The following is a 15762-nucleotide window of genomic DNA, read 5'->3' as shown; positions in this document are numbered from 1 at the left end:
AGGTACGTAGCGAGATGAGTTAACAAATATTTGAAAATGGAAGAAGTAAAAAAACCCATGTTTCATTCAGACAGGCAGGCCAACAGGGCCACATGCAAATGAATTGCTTTTACATCACTTGCAAGGCACAGCATGTGCGATGGAGCTTTTGCCGGTTTATTCAGCTGGTTTTTATTTGGTTCATCACTTTGGAGTCAATAGTTGATACAACATTTTATTCTGTTAAAAAAACAACACTTTTGAGTAATAGTTCAAACAACACTTTTGAGTAAGAGTTCAAACAACACTTTTGAGCTAAAGATGTTATGGTATACAATGCAGCAATATAACAACAGAAGCTTTCTGAGTAACAACGGAGTTGATAAAAAGGCACAGATGTATTTCCCCTTTGAAGCTAAAGCCCGGTGCAGAGGAACGATAAGACCGGTCCCGCTCTCCGCCGCGTCCTCTGGCTCACCTTCCACTCCTCGACGAGGAGCTTCTTCATCTTTGAGCAGCTCGAGATGACGGTCGCTACCCCGGCGCTGGTGATTTGACTGCAGTAGACCATCTGGCACGACTCCAGCTGCAGGCACCCCTTGATGAGGTGGCCCAGACCAACATCTGTGACCTCCGGGCAGTGGGAGAGCGCGATTTCTTTAAGCTTGGGGCAACCTTCGCCTATCTCAGCAAGCGCCATGTCCCCTATGATCTGTATGTCAGGAGAAGGTGACAAGTCATCAGAAGAAACAATAGCATGCTTGCATTGCTACTTAAAAAGCAAAAGGAATTGATTTTTTTTCTAAATATGGATGGACAACAGGAGAATTGTGTGTGAAACAACTGTAGACCTCTCCCTCCCTAAGTAAAAAATAAGGGGACTCCATCACGAGTTTGATGGGTTCTTTAGAGTGCAGGTTCTAATCAAGAGCTGTTACTTTTAAACATCAACTGACGATATTGCATTTTGCTGGTCCCTTGCATGCAGGCGACTGTTCCAAGGCATAATTTGAATGTTGGGTGATTCAGAAGAATACATTTCTTGACAAAGTTAATATTCATTATTTTGATGTTTCAACTGAACTTCTTAATCCCCAAAAGTTGTAAAGGCAAGCTATTCAAATTATTTGTTGCTTCTTGTGTACCAGAACCTAGATATAAGATAGTGGGTTCTATCTAGTTTAGTACCATGAAATGTCCTTCAAGTTTTCTCTGGGTAAAAACGGAGATATTTTTTTATTTGAAATCCAAACAGCTGATTTGGTGGCGCTACAAACAGAGTTTACTTCAAAAATAAACTGAGAAGATGTCAGTTTTCATTTTACTAAATTTTAGGACACTTTTGGCATAAGGAATTCAGAGTCGTAAGAGATGTACCCGAAGCACACTTATATCCAAGAAGACTAAATCAGGGCATCCTCTCGCAATTGCAGTCAGCCCGCTATCAGTGATTAGTTGGCACCCGCACAAGTTTAACTTTTGAAGAGAGCAGCTTTCACCAACTGCAGTCAGCCCTACATCAGATACCCTATAAAGAAAGTTTAAGGTTCAAACACTGACATGTCAGCAAATCTTCATACCCGCTAAGTGATGTACATGACAAATACAGTATCACAACAGAGAAATACTATAAAACAATTTCAAAACAATCAAAGTAGATGCAACACACTATATTCCGAGTCCATATACATCTTCAATTATCGAATGCTAGTATACCACATAAATAACAATGTTATTACTGAGACCCAAGACAATTAAATTAATTCAAGTTGTTTCTTGATGCTAATATAGCAAAACAAGAAAGGGGATGATACACATAGGCACGATAATAAATAAAAAAATAAATAAAACAAGGTAAATGCGTAATAATATTTACCTCTCGCAAAACTGGAGTGTTAACTCTCTAAGCAATTTACAATTCTCGGCAACAGATATCAATGCTTTGTCCCCTATCTGCATACCAGAAGAACTTTAATCAACCAAACACACCAATTTCAAATTTCAAGAAAAAAGTTGAAGTTTTCTAGGTCTTGCAAGTAACCAGATTACTTTGCTCCATCTAAATATAAAATTCTAAAACAACCCATAAACTTTTAAATACAACAAAAAGTTATGCAGAGTTACACTAAACAGAACCAAAACATAGATTAAAGGTTGTCATTTGTCTCTATGCATACTATGCTTGCAGCATATCATCGGGAACATGGAATGTACCTCGTAACCACGCCGAATAGAAAGCTCTTTTAAATTCTTGCAACCTTGAGCTATGTGACACATGGCATCATCACTTATTCTTGAACAGTCGACCAAATAAAGAGACCTGAGAAGGGAGCAGCCTCTACCAATCTCCAGAAATGCACTGTTCTGGATCCTTGGGCAGTAAATCAAAGAGAGCTCCAAAAGGCCCCTGTTTGCATAGGATGGCAGATCATATACCATTGTTGCAACAAAAATTATCAATGTAGCTAAACTAAAAGAACTACTGTAAAACAATTACTTTATTTCCTGAAGTCAAAAATTATGATAGACCATCTCTAGTTGTAAATGTAATAGGTAACCAACCTGTAGTTACTTTATGGATCCAGTCCTCTAACATATTTTTTTAATCAGTCCCTTCTTTCTAAAATACTGTTTCACTTACTTGAACTGCATCACGTCTGGTTAATATAGGAGAACCGTTCTAAAAGGAGAATAAATATATAGAAACTTACGGGCACCATCGCCCAATGTGCTCCAGTGCAGCAGTTTCCATGTTCTGACAACCATTGATCTTCAGCCGTGCTAATTTTTTGCAGCTACGAGCTATAAATTCGAGGCTTCTATCAGTTAGTAACTGGCAATCATTGAGAACAAGATCTGTGAGATTTTTGCAACCTTTAGCAATGGAAGAAAGGCTCCTGCAAATTGTAAAAGGTGGTCAGAAAATCATTAAGAACCCATAAAAATTAACTTCCGAAGCACAGTGTGCAAGCAACAAGAATAATTAACGGATGATCAGCATCTCCAATTGAGCAAACTTATTTCAATCAGAAACAGTAATTAGGGATTTCTAATATCCTAGTTGGTTTGCATGAGCTCTATGTCCTTTGGTTCTTATTGTTCTTATCTCATTTATCTTGTAATTCTTGTGTTTTTTTTTGGCCTTGTTGGCTCTTGTATCATTGGGGCTTGTTAGCCCCAATAATCTTCGTCCACAGAACTTCGAGTATCCAATCATTGTTATATTTATTACTAGGATCCTCCCCCACTGTTCTTATCCAGAGAAAAAAAAGAGAGTAGTAAGCAATGCCACAATGCAATGCACATCAAGATGGGAATTATGTCAAGAATAAAGTAAGATCTTTACCCTAGCACAAAAATCCAAACCGAAATTTAGTTAAAAACAAAGTTGGACTTTAGGCATTTAGATATGTAACTTAGATTAGAGAGCGCAATACACTTACCTGTCCGTAAATCGTTCGAAGTTGTTGAGTGACAAGCTTTCTAAAAGTGAACAAAATAAACCAATAGCATCTAGGGCCTCATCACCAGCACCAATACATTGCAGCTTCAAATTTTTTAACTGTCTGCATCCTTTAGCAATAGATATTACTCCCTCATTTTGAATACGGTCTGATTCCAGTGACAGGATCTCCAGGTTAGGACAGTGGGATCCAACAGCATGCAAGGATGCATCGGTCATCCAAACGCAAGTTGCAACAGCAAGAGAGACCAGTGATTGCCCACAGTTCTTTACTAGTCCAATCAAGCCATCATCTGTGGTACCTTCAACGAAGCGCAAGTTTAAATTACTAAGTAGCTTGCAGCCTTCCCCAATAGCAATAAGTCCTGGATCTCCAATATAGCAAGCCTGCATTAAAATTTTACTTCAAGCTTTGACCAAAAATAGCTATTGGGTGTACATAAGAAGAAATATACGGATTGGGAGGAGTGCCAAATTATGGATGGAACAAGATAAAAGGACCTTTATATCTACTGCAAATTTTCCATGCAGATAAGTCGTTTCCTTTAAGTAAGGAAAAGCAATAATTACAACTTCACCAGACAAAACGCTAAAGTTGAAATTTCCAGATACCGTTCCAATGGACATACCATATTGCACATATATTCTACGTTGGATATTCACCATTTATACATAGTACTAATGTTTTATGTATCCAAGGGTGAAGAAAGAATATGTAGTTCAGGAAGTCCGAAGTCCTCACACAGCAAAAGCTGCAGAAAAGATAACACAGCATTACCTGGAGATCCAATGAAGTCAAATTCTTGCAATTCTCTGCTATTCTCACCAAGCCCGTTGAAGATATGGCAGAACACCATATCAAACTTAGTTTTTCAAGCCCTTTGCAACCCCTGGCGAGATGAGTTAAACCAACATCAGTCAAACAACTGCGCTCTGTCCCATCATCACCCACTGGCTGATCCAATGGGAATGGGGATATTTGAACTGTGAAATTTGCCACAAGGGGCATCCTCCTGCGGCGCCGAGATGGGCAAGTACTATGCACCTGTAATCAAGATAAGTATTTAGTATTTTATTGTACTGCAGCAAGGCTAAGTTAACTGCCATTGAGAAGGATTTTCTTAAAGAATAAGGCTGGTGTATTGCAACAAGGCTAAGTTAACAAGAATGCCACTAAATTAAGTTGGTATGTCTTAATCTTATGCAGCAAAGTTATATCCACTTATAGCAGCCTGGCAAGGCAGCAGCGGCGGCCAAGGGGCATCATGGAAGCTGGTTACCGAACAAATACCCGTGATCCCTTGTACTGATCAAAGTGCATTACCCGTACTCAGTGATAGTTCCCCTGCAAAAGTATCCAAATTGGGAAAATACCACAATTCTCCAGGGATTTAGCGCTCATTCCTCTAGAAACCCTCTACATTCGCGAAGTTTCTCCCAAATATGATGTAGGAACAACCCAAAATCTAAATTTTCTAACGATCCCGATCCATACTATGGCCACAAGACACAATATTTCTCTCAATTCGCGTACGGGATAGCACCAGCAGTACACCGAATTTAGAGCCAGATCGAGGGGGAACTCACCGGGCGGCGCGATCTGGATGCGGAGGCGGAGGTGCCGGCGCCGGCTCCGCCGGACCCGACGGTGAGCCGCTCGTCCACCGACACGTCGACGAGCGCGCGGAACCGCTCCGCGACGAGCCGCAGAACCTCGTCGGCGCGCTCCCCCGACGCCGCGAGCTTGGCGGAGCGGCGGGACGCGCGCTCAAGGCGGCGCCAGCGGCGGCAGACGAGCGCGCAGGCGTCCAGGTCGCGCTTGCAGGCGCCGCCTGCGCCGACGCGGCGGAGGACGTCGTCGAGGAGCTCATCCGGGAGGGCGAGGTTGATGAGGTCGGCGCCCCTCATCGCCCTCCGCCGCCGCAGGGATGAGGTGTGGGTGGGGAAAGGAACGGGAGGAAGCGGTGGGCGCCGGGTGCTGGTGTGAGGTTTCGAGGAGTTGAAGGGGGCGGAGCGAAAGAGTCGCCGCGCAAGTGTGCGCGCCGCGCGTGCTCGCGCGCTTATGTAGTTGGAGGTGTATTTTCGGTTTAGTCCTCGTATAACGTGAGAAACTCTTTTTCTTCGCTTGAAAGACTCGATTGCCAAATTTTGGAGGATTCTTTTCTTCCACTTGCTGTTTGGTTCAGTGATTTGGAATGCGATAATTCTCCATGTGCCACTGAATATTAATGAAATTTTAATTTTTCACTAAAAAATTATGGTTATTTTTATATCACCATTTTAGTTTTTTTTATTCTCTATGTGTTATTACCGTCGTAACGGATGCGATGACAGTGGCACATAGAGGATGAAAAAACTAAGTGATAGTAAAAAATTAAGTGATGGTATGGAAGGGACTATGATTTTTTAAGTAGCAAATTCGGTGACACACGGAGAATTATCTCATTTGAAATAGTATTTAAAACAAATTGTTCTTTTTAGCTTCGATTGGTCCAGAATAATTATCTGATTTCTAGTAGTCCAGAATAATTCTTTGATCTCAGTCTTTCACATCAGCGTACGATGTATCTCCAGTTCTTGTGATCAGACAGGGTAATGGCTTTCCACTCCAGCACCATTTTTTTTTCCGAGCAAATTCTATCACCATATTGAACCAAACAAATTGTGTGTTTGCTTATTCAAGTTTCGTTTGTGTTTGCGCTTTCGAACCAAACACCACCTCAAATTTTGTTTGCGTTTTTGTGTAACGGTGCCTTCACAAATCCGCCTTCTTTCCTTCAAAAAAGAAAAATCCTGCTTCCTCGGTGAGGGTATTGATGTAAGATGGAAAATGCCAGGCGGACGAAAATGCAAAGCAGCGGTAACTTGACGGTTGGAAAAAGAGGTATTCTAGTTAATAATTCATTTCACGTGTACACAAACGATTCAGCTGGTTTGCCCGAGTGGTTAAGGGGGAAGACTTAAGATCTTCTGCACTGAAGTGCGCGTGGGTTCGAACCCCACAGCCAGCACCATATTGTTTTTTACCTTTTTAACTTGTTAATTTGAAACTTAAATAAATTAGTAGGATCTTTTGGACATAACAAGCTAAAGGGTTTTCCTTTTAGGAAAACTAGAGGATATTTTGTCTTCTTGTTAGGCAATCCAAATAAATAGCCCATGTGTATCAGGTGAGGTGCGGTTCTTTTTTTGAAACGACGTGAGGTGCAATTCTTTTATAGATGAAGTTATGATTCGCTGTGTATAGCGATCAGATATAGAAAATGTCATAAACCACCACTTTTTTTTTTCTAGGAAGAGAGAACCTTGCTAATTACTCAATAGGAGAAGTACAATCTATGAACAACTATTTGCTCTAAAACGAGGGGAATGTTCCTGCCACACCGCACTATAGCAAGTACATCTCCCCAAATGAGCGAGCTCATGACCAACTGATTTGCCGATAAAATGCAGTCCTTGAGGAGGAAGTGCTGCTGCGATCTATGGAGGACCGGTTTTCATAGGAGCTGGGCTATCGAGCTGCAATGCAATCAGTTCCCAGGATCGCTGGCCAGCGAATCCACTCTGTCGCAAGCGCAATGCCCTCCTGGCATGCAAGCATTTCCAATTACACCTCCTCAGCGCTTGCATTGAGAAACAACGCTTTCCAGGCCGTTATCGGAGCACCCTGCCGCTGCTAATCCCGTAAGACCATCTTCAAAGAAAGTGTCATCAATGTTTATCTTCGCCCAGCCTTACATCAGGAGGTTCCCATTTGGCCATCTTCTCGGTATAAGCTATGCCCTCTCCGGCCCGGTGCTGCTGATTGGTTTCTTCTTTCTTACCTTTCTCATCCTGCGAGTTACCGTGCCAGATGATGAATAGTGATTTTGAAGCAATGCAAACAAGAAAACTGGGTTTGAAAAAATCCTAATATGAAACAGTGGATTCGCTAACCTCTTGCAAGCTACCAACTTCACTAGTGCTTGTTTCTGCTCACCTGCTTCAACTTAACAAAAATTCACCTGAAAAAAAATTATAGCATCAGCAAGAAGATATCAGCAATAAACATAGCTCGTAGCTACCTAGCCTATCTTTTATCATCAGAGTTCAGGTTTTCTTTTACCACCTTCAACGGTTGCAGAAATTAGTCTTCATGTGCAGCACTAAAATAACATCGAAACCTAATCATCTTCGATGACGATTTCTTTGCCCTTGTTGACTCGAGTCGCAACAGGTTTTTCTAGAATGAAAATAAGTTAAAAGCACGTCAAATTGCATGGCCCAAGTGCAAATATAGCAAAGGAGAAAGCTAATAAAAATAAAATACCATGTCATTTCCTGGAGGTGAAATACACTCATCGATATGATCGACCAAATGCAATTGTAAAGATCAAGATGACTGAATATTCATTTTACTACAAAAATAACCAAATAACAGCACTGCAAGCTTTTTTTGCAAAGTAATTATGATAATAACAGTTGCCATCAAAATTGCTCAATTAATCATTCTAAAGAAATTATTATTATTATTTTAAAAACATAACTCTCATGAAGAAAGCATTCAAGTGTGGAGATACCTAATGGTTGTGCTGGAATATTGGGAAATGGTTGTTCTGGTAGATTGGGGCAGTCTTCAACATATACGATGACACCAGGACGTTGTTGCAAGCCTCCAGGAATGGAACGCAGAAGAGGACAGCCTGATAAGCGCATACTCTGAAGAGAAGGTAGGTTTTCTAACCAATCCGGTAACGTCTCCAGTTTGCTGCAGTTGTCAATCGTCAAGCTTCTCATGGATGAAAGATGCTGAAAACCCTGTGAGAGGCATGTCAGCTCGTGGCACCCACATATCTCCAACTTCGTGAGATTACCAAGATCCTGCAGACCCTCGCAGTCTGAAGAAGCTAGCAGCTCTTCGCTAAAAGATATTGATATATGCTTCAGGCTCTTGGCCACACCTCGCAGGGCTCCTTTCAGGTCATACAGCATCTTGTTGTTCATCCAAAGTATCAACTTCTCAACTGACAGGAGCTCCATATGCAATTCTCTCAATTTTGGGCATTGGATGATTGCCAATTCTGCAAGACGGGGAAACATACCTGCCCGGTGCGCCTGTTCCCAGACTTCAAGGTTATGCATATACGAGAAAGTTAGTTTCTCCAGTGAGGGAAATATGCCTTTATGGCCATAGGAATTGTCATGGTCAATGCAGACAGTTTCAGCTCCACTTATCTCAGCTATCTTCAGACATGGAAGTAGCCCCAGTGGATCCAATACTCTTTTACATGATCTCAGATTTATTAGCTTGATCTCTACTAGGGACATGAGATATGGTTCAGGTCCTTTCATCCAAGATGGAAGCTTTTTCCCTTCATATGAAATGATCTCCAATGCTTTCAGACATTGGGGAGGCTGAAGAGATTCAAGTACTGTATACGCTAGTGTGGCCTTATTTGCATCATCCATATTCCACCTCATTGACAATGACTCGAGCTTTGTTTTGTTTTGCAGGCTTGCATATCTTACATCTGTAAGGTCCGAAACCTTTTCAAGGCTTTGCAGTCTGAGCCTATGGAGGTTTGCCAATGGTTGCAACTCTGACATTGAACTTCCATCAGTGTAGGAAACAATGTACCCCAATAGCATTTGAAGGCTTTTCAGTTGGCCCATTCCACGAGGCAGCTGAGTGAGCGATGAGCAGTCAGTAACATTAAGATATTCGAGGCTCTTCATTTTACCCATGTCTCGAGGCAGTTTGACAAGATTGCAACAGCCTTCAAGGTCCAACTTCTGTAACAGTGTGAGCTTGGTTGTGTTTGGATGCAGTGTTCGGATCTTGTGACAATGCGATAGTACAAGTGTTAGAAGAGACGTCAACCTGGAGATGGAGCTCGGGATGTTCTCAATAGCTGTCTGCGAAAGGTTGAGATATTTCACTTGGTCGGGCTCCAAAAATTTAGTAGGCAGCACCCTGGTTTTAGTAGCTCTGAAACTCAAGGTATGTATGAGCCTACATGACTGGAAAAGCACTTGGGGAATCTCGGTGATCTCACATCGAGGCTGCTCGGATAGGCACATTGGTCCTCCTTGAAGTAATATCAGTGCACCTAAATATTTGTATGCATGCAAGCTTGTTGGAAATGATGCTGTTGAAGGATGAACAATTAATGAGGCACGTTGAATACGAAAAGTACTTTGAGCCTTAGCTTCAGAAGCAATCTGAGTTGCCTGATCAACTCTGATAATGGAACTAAATTCCCAATCATTGTACTGAGCAAAGATGTGCAACACCTTGTGCATCCTGTATGTAGGCTTGTCTCCATATTTATGTTCTTGCAGCGGGTAAAAGCACTCGTCAAGGAGCTGCTGGAGAAATCCTTTCCGTAGGGATTGAGCCACTATGGGTGGTATGTAGCCTTGGGCTGCCAAAAGATCAGCCAATTCTTCGACATCAAAGTCATAGTCTAAAGGGAACATTGAGCAATACAAGAAGCAACTCTGCAAGTCAGCTGGGAGATGACGGAAGCTGGCAGCAGCACTCTGGAAGACTACTTCTCCATGGACATGCCACAGAAATCGCTGCCAGAACTCGTCGGAGGGAAGACGATCAATGTACGCCGGTAGCTCTCGCCAGAGCATGCCAGGATGAATCTTGCTGCCAGCGTTCTCCAGTAATCCTTGCCATAACATCATGTTCGGCGGTTGAGAAAAAACTCTGCGTGCACGGTCCAACAGCAAGGGAATGCCGCCGCATTTATCGGCGATCTTGGTGCCAGCTTCTCTAACAACCTCAGCAGGCCAATCACCGTGGCGTGTGGCTATCCATCTAGCCACGAACGAGGGGGAGAATTCCTGCCCCAGAGGCTGCAGGTAGAAGGTCTTGGTAGTATTAGTGTTTTCTGTAAAGTTGGCAAGCTTGGAGGCGATGTCAGGAGTCCGGGTGGTGAGGACTACGCGGCCTCTCGGAGGCAGAGCGTCTATCATGTCGCCTATTTTCTTCCACTCCCCTTCATGGTCACTCCACACATCGTCTAGAAGAATCAAATAATCCCCTCCACTTATAAGCTTGTGGCGAATGACCATCTCCACGGCTTCTGGAGAACAATACTGCAGAGCATCTGCAGGACTCCCTTGCGGCCCCTTACGCCTGAAATCCCGTGCAACAGACACCCCGAGCAGCACACGGAACCCGTGCCAGACCCTATCATCTTCCAGAATGGCCGTGGCTAGTCGGGTCTTTCCAACGCCAGGACCCCCTACGATGGGCATCATCAACAGCTGACGGTGGCCGGCTCTATCGGCGAGCAAGATGCTAACCATCTCATCCAGCAGCTCTGATCTCCCCACCATGGGCTCCTGGAGGGCGTCCATGCTAAGAGGAGCACGGTCATTCCAGTACCGATCTAAGCGACTATTAGGTTCTAGGATGGCGCACAGAGAGCTGAACTTGTGTAAGAACTGCCTCAGATCACGGATGGTGTTGGAGCGGAAGTCGAGGTACCTGTACAGGACGGCAGGCACCTGGCGCCATTCCTGTGCTTTTACCTCCGTGCGCAGCAGCAATGCTTCGAGCAGCTCACGCAGGGGAGTGGCCAGGGACCGGGCGCTGAACGTGAGCCGCAGGCTGACCCCTTTGGAGACGGTGGCCCTCTTGTGCACGAACGAGACCGCGGAACGCAGCTCCGAAAGCAGGGTGCCGGCGCGCAGCAGCCGGAACCTCTTCTCCATGCGCTCTTGGAGCAGCATGTCCAGCACTATTTTCAGATCTGTACCTTCCATCAGTGGCGGAGCGTGAGCTGAAATCAGTTGTGGCAGCGCTTGGCGAGCAAGGAGACCGGGGGGAGCATTCCATGGCGCTCTCTCCCGTCTCCGACCCGGTCTCCCCCGTGCTACTGGTGATGTGCGCGCGTGTGGATTCCAAGGATCAGCATCCTCTGACTTCGGAAAAGTCACAGACGCTACAGCAACTGGCAGTTTACTTTTTCCCATCCACCAGATTATAAATGGGTGGCCAAGATTTACTACACTATAGATATAGTATACTTTAAAATTGATCAATAGACTACCCCACTATAAAATCTCATATATATAAAAAATTATTTCTATACAAAACATCAATAAGATAGATACTACACTTATGCTAACTCGTGATTCACCTCTTCTATCTTTTACATCATGAATAACAGATGACATAATCTGCCTTTGAGTTCTGACTAGTACAATTCTATTCTACAAATCATCATTGATAGTACACTGCTCCAAAAGTTATAAAATTTTGGGAAAAATGCAACCCCCCACCAAAAAGTCACTTGGATTTTGACTCGCCCTAAAAGTTGTTTTGTTGAAAAAAAAAAACCAAAGGTTCGGTTTTGATGCAAAAACACCCCCGAAAATTCAAAAAAATTAAAAAAAATCAGAAACAATTCTAAAAAAACTAGAGACAATTATAAGAACTTCTATGATTTTTTTTTAAAAATAATATCCTTTGCATCATATTTCATGCAGAGTAAGTTTGAAAAAAAAACGTGCAGCTCATTTATTAATTCGTGTTAAATGCATAGTTAATTATTTACTCATCCAAAAATCATGAAACCAATTTTTTTAGTCTTCTTACATGATTCTCTATCTTCTAAAAATACATGAAATCTTCAAATAGTTATTGTAACATGCAGGATTGAGTAAATGTGTTGCAGATAGATTAATTCATAACTAATCCATAACACCCCCAAAATTAGTGAAACAACAACTATTAGTTTACTTAAACAATGATTTGTGTAGTAAAAATAATGTTAGATATGACAAAGTTAAAATAACATGAGTTAATAAATGAGCTATACGTTTTTCGTTTTTTCAAACTTCCTCTCTATGAAATATGATGCAAAGGATATTATTTTTGAAAAAAAAAATTCACAGAATGTCTTAGAATTGTCTCTAGTTTTTTTTAGAATTTTGTGATTTTTTATATTTTTTTGAATTTTTGGGGTTTTTTTTTTTGCAACAAAGCCAAACTTTTGGTGGTTTTTTTTTGCAACAAAATAACTTCTGGGGGGAGGGGGGAGGGAGTCAAGATCCAAGTGACTTTTCGGGGATTGCATTTTTCCCTAAAATTTTACCAGCAGCTATATTACAACATTATCTATGACTTTTGTTATTATGATAAAATTCACAAAAATCATTAAAGCCACTCAATTTGCCCACAAATAGAAAATGAATACTGAATCAATCCAACTCTGCTACACAGCAAACTTTCAACCTCTATTTCACCCAATCCACTAGGCCCAACAATTCTCCAAAAAATACAAAAAAATAAGTCTCTGAGTCCTCTACAACTCTCATATTCATCGATTATGTAGGAAAAATTGTCTTTATTGCATAAACCATCAAAACAATAGCACTGTACTATCAGACTACATGCAAAACACCGATTACACGCAAATCGACAGTTTTCCCAAATTAAACCATCCCCTAACGACATGCTATGTACTAAAACACATCCAAAACACGGAAAAAGCCATAAATTTATTACGTAGATCATCCACACAAACAATCTCCTTCTCCCTCCTTCCCCCTCTCTCTCCCCTTCTCTCTTCCTGTTCGGTACTGTAGCACCGGAGTAAACCACAACGCCGGTTTAGTACCAAACTAAAACAAAAAAAACCTAGTGTTATCCGCCTCTGCCATCTTCCACGTGCGCACAAAATCCTCGTAGAGAAAGAAGGAACCGAGAATCTTGCTCACAGAGTTGTCCATTCTCTCCTCGTCGACCCCAACCACACGCCATGTCCGTCTTGTCTCAGGGAAACGCCACATCCAGTGGCGTAGAGGAGGACATCCTTATCCCGCTCCTTTCCCGCCTCACCACCATCAGCTCCTTGCTCGACTCGACCGCAGCGCCATCTAGAAGGTCCCGCGAACCCAGAAGGCCTCCTGCCTCTACCTCTGTCGCCTCGGATGCAGGGGATGCCAAACTCCGAGCCCGAGAGCTGCTGGAGAAGGTCCACCGGGAGATGTTGCAGCTGGAGGGTGTCTTCCGCCACATCGACGACGCCGAGAAGCGCATCCGCTACAGCTTCGACCCCGTCGAGCAGCACCACGACGACGCACTCCAGCCCGAGCCGCTCGATGCGGAGCGCCTCCACGCGGGGCTCCTCACCGTCGACACTGACATCGATATGTTATAAAACTATCACTCCTTTACTCGTCCAATCCTAAGATTTTGCCCTACAGTCAAGCATGGCTCTGATACCACTCTGTCAGACCGCTCCTTCGGGTCACCTTGTGCAACTCATACCAGTCCCTGAATCGGTAGCTGGTATGCACAAATTTCCAACAGAAGTAGACATCACAGGCATACATCGATTAAGTATGATATTATGGTACACCACAGAGTTCATTACAATAAGGGCGCGTAGGCATAATTGAATAAACCCTCACAGTACGACGGAAACAACGCAAAAAGCTTGAGTGCTTACGAAACCAGCTTTTCTAGTCTTCATTTTCCCTTTCAACAAAGTCGGCCTCTGGATCATCTGGGTCCACAATTAGCAAGTGTGAGTACATAAGGTACTCAGCAAGTCCTACCCTCAAGGGGGATATTAGATGCATATAGGTAGATCAAGGATAAGGCTGTAGAGTCTTTATGTTTTGCAGAAAGCTAGTTTTTTTATGTAAGGTTCAATTTGCAAAGACTACCTTAAAAGCACTTCTAAAGATAACATGTAAGTGGAGCTTATGGGGGGGGGGGTTATCGACCCTGGAGAAGATACTTCCATCCTACCAGTTCCCACAAGATCAGCCAATTCTCCGACATCAAAGTCATAGTCTAAAGGGAACATTGAGCAATACAAGAAGCAACTCTGCAAGTCAACTGGGAGATGTTTGTAACTGGCAGCGGCACTCTCCAAGACTACATCTCCATGGGGAAGTTCACGAGAATGCCCCAGAAATAGCTGCCAGAACTTGTCGGAGGGAAGATGATCAATGTACGCCGGTAGCTCTCGCCAGAGAATGCCAGCGTTCTCCAGTAATCCTTGCCAGAACTGCATGTCCGGCGGTTGAGAAAAAACTCTGCGTGCACAGTCCAATAGCAAGGGAAGGCCGCCGCATTTATCGGCGATCTTGGTGCCAGCTTCTCTAACAACCTCAGCAGGCCAATCACCGTGGCGTGTGGCTATCCATCTAGCCACGAACGAGGGGGAGAATTCCTGCCCCAGAGGCTGCAGGTAGAAGGTCTTGGTAGTATTAGTGTTTTCTGTAAAGTTGGCAAGCTTGGATGCAATGTCAGGAGTCCGGGTGGTGAGGACTACACAGCCTCTCGCAGGCAGAGCGTTCATCACGGCGCCTATTTCCTGCCACTTCCCTTCATTGTCACTCCACACATCGTCTAGAAGAATCAAATAATCCCTTCCACTAAGCTTGCGGCGAATTAGGATCTCCATAACTTCTGGAGAATAATACTGAACATCTGCACGCCTCCCTGGGGGCATCATCATCAGCAGGATGCCCTCACGGCAGAAATCTCGTGTAACTGACACCCCGAGCAGCACACGGAACCGGTGCCTGACCCTATCATCTTGCAGAATGGCCGTGGCTAGTCGGGTCTTTCCAACGCCAGGACCCCCCACGATGGGCATCACCAACAGCTGACGGTGGCCGGCTCTATCGGCGAGCAAGATGCTAACCATCTCATCCAGCAGCTCTGATCTCCCCACCAGGGGCTCCCGGATGGAGTCCTTGCTACGAGGAGCACGGGCACCACTAATGCTGTAGGCGGCTCTGTCATACTCACTCCTCGATAAGCGACGATCATGCTCCTGAATGGCGTAGGATGCCAGAGAGCTGAACTTGTCTAAGAACCGCCTCAGATCACGGATGATGTGCGAGCGGAAGTCGAGGTACCTGTACAGGACGGCAGGAACCTGGTGCCATTTCTCCGCTTCTACCTCCGTGTGCAGCTGCGCCTGCGCCTGCACTGCTTCCAGCAGCTCACGCAGGGGAGCGGCCAGGGACCGGGCGCTGAACGTGAGTCTCAGGCTGGCCCCCTTGGGGACGGTGGCGCCGGTGTGGACGAGCGAGACCGCGGAACGCAGCTCCGAAAGCAGGGTGCCGGCGCGCAGCAGCCGGAACTTCTCCTCCATGCTCTCTTGGAGCAGCATGCCCATCACTATTTTCAGATCTGTACCTTCCATCAGTGGCGGAGCGTGAGCTGACTAGCTGAGGGGGGATGCGTAGCGTGAGCTGAAATCAGTTGTGGCGGCGCTCGGCGAGCAAGCGACCGGAGAGGAGTGGCGGGCGCAATATTTTAACAAGAATTGGCTAAAAAATTGTTCGATAATATC

At 44.1% G+C, this 15762-nt stretch overlaps 3 protein-coding genes and 1 non-coding gene across 7 annotated transcripts; 1 reads left to right on the top strand and 3 right to left on the bottom strand.

Moving 5' to 3' along the window:
* Nucleotides 1-142: 142 nt before the first annotated feature.
* LOC133886751 (F-box/LRR-repeat protein 4-like) lies at nucleotides 143-5470 on the bottom strand. Of its 2 annotated transcripts, XM_062326565.1 has the most exons (9): nucleotides 5030-5470; nucleotides 4221-4487; nucleotides 3423-3829; nucleotides 2854-2876; nucleotides 2691-2781; nucleotides 2194-2386; nucleotides 1856-1932; nucleotides 1357-1507; nucleotides 143-691 (listed from the first exon to the last, which is right to left on the bottom strand). In XM_062326565.1, exons 1-9 carry the CDS (start codon nucleotides 5348-5350, stop codon nucleotides 395-397), a joined length of 1827 nt encoding a protein of 608 aa, XP_062182549.1. In that variant the 5' UTR covers nucleotides 5351-5470; the 3' UTR covers nucleotides 143-394. The 2 variants fall into 2 exon arrangements, with proteins under 2 accessions (XP_062182549.1, XP_062182548.1); XM_062326564.1 differs by having other exon boundaries at nucleotides 2691-2876.
* A 900-nt stretch (nucleotides 5471-6370) lies between these two features.
* TRNAL-UAA (transfer RNA leucine (anticodon UAA)) lies at nucleotides 6371-6453 on the top strand. Its single transcript has one exon. It is a non-coding gene; the product is annotated as a tRNA-Leu (tRNA).
* Nucleotides 6454-6643: 190 nt separating this feature from the next.
* LOC133887406 (putative disease resistance protein RGA4) lies at nucleotides 6644-11340 on the bottom strand. 3 transcript variants are annotated; one of them, XR_009903553.1, is made up of 4 exons: nucleotides 8002-11340; nucleotides 7551-7664; nucleotides 7379-7446; nucleotides 6644-7276 (listed from the first exon to the last, which is right to left on the bottom strand). XR_009903553.1 is itself a non-coding variant. In XM_062327346.1 (2 exons), the coding sequence occupies exons 1-2, from the start codon at nucleotides 11201-11203 to the stop codon at nucleotides 7606-7608; spliced, it is 3261 nt and encodes a 1086-aa protein (XP_062183330.1). In that variant the 5' UTR covers nucleotides 11204-11340; the 3' UTR covers nucleotides 7455-7605. The 3 variants fall into 3 exon arrangements, 1 of the variants encoding a protein (XP_062183330.1); XR_009903554.1 differs by having other exon boundaries at nucleotides 7379-7430; XM_062327346.1 differs by lacking the exons at nucleotides 6644-7276; nucleotides 7379-7446 and having other exon boundaries at nucleotides 7455-7664.
* Nucleotides 11341-13909: 2569 nt separating this feature from the next.
* LOC133886501 (putative disease resistance protein RGA3) lies at nucleotides 13910-15585 on the bottom strand. Its single transcript, XM_062326186.1, has 2 exons — nucleotides 14202-15585; nucleotides 13910-13953 (listed from the first exon to the last, which is right to left on the bottom strand). The coding sequence occupies exons 1-2, from the start codon at nucleotides 15583-15585 to the stop codon at nucleotides 13910-13912; spliced, it is 1428 nt and encodes a 475-aa protein (XP_062182170.1).
* Between the last annotated feature and the right edge of the window lie 177 nt (nucleotides 15586-15762).

Source organism: Phragmites australis, chromosome 12 (genome assembly GCF_958298935.1).
Source record: "Phragmites australis chromosome 12, lpPhrAust1.1, whole genome shotgun sequence".
In the NCBI taxonomy this organism is placed as follows: Eukaryota; Viridiplantae; Streptophyta; class Magnoliopsida; order Poales; family Poaceae; genus Phragmites; species Phragmites australis.
This window is presented reverse-complemented; position numbering and strand designations above follow the sequence as displayed.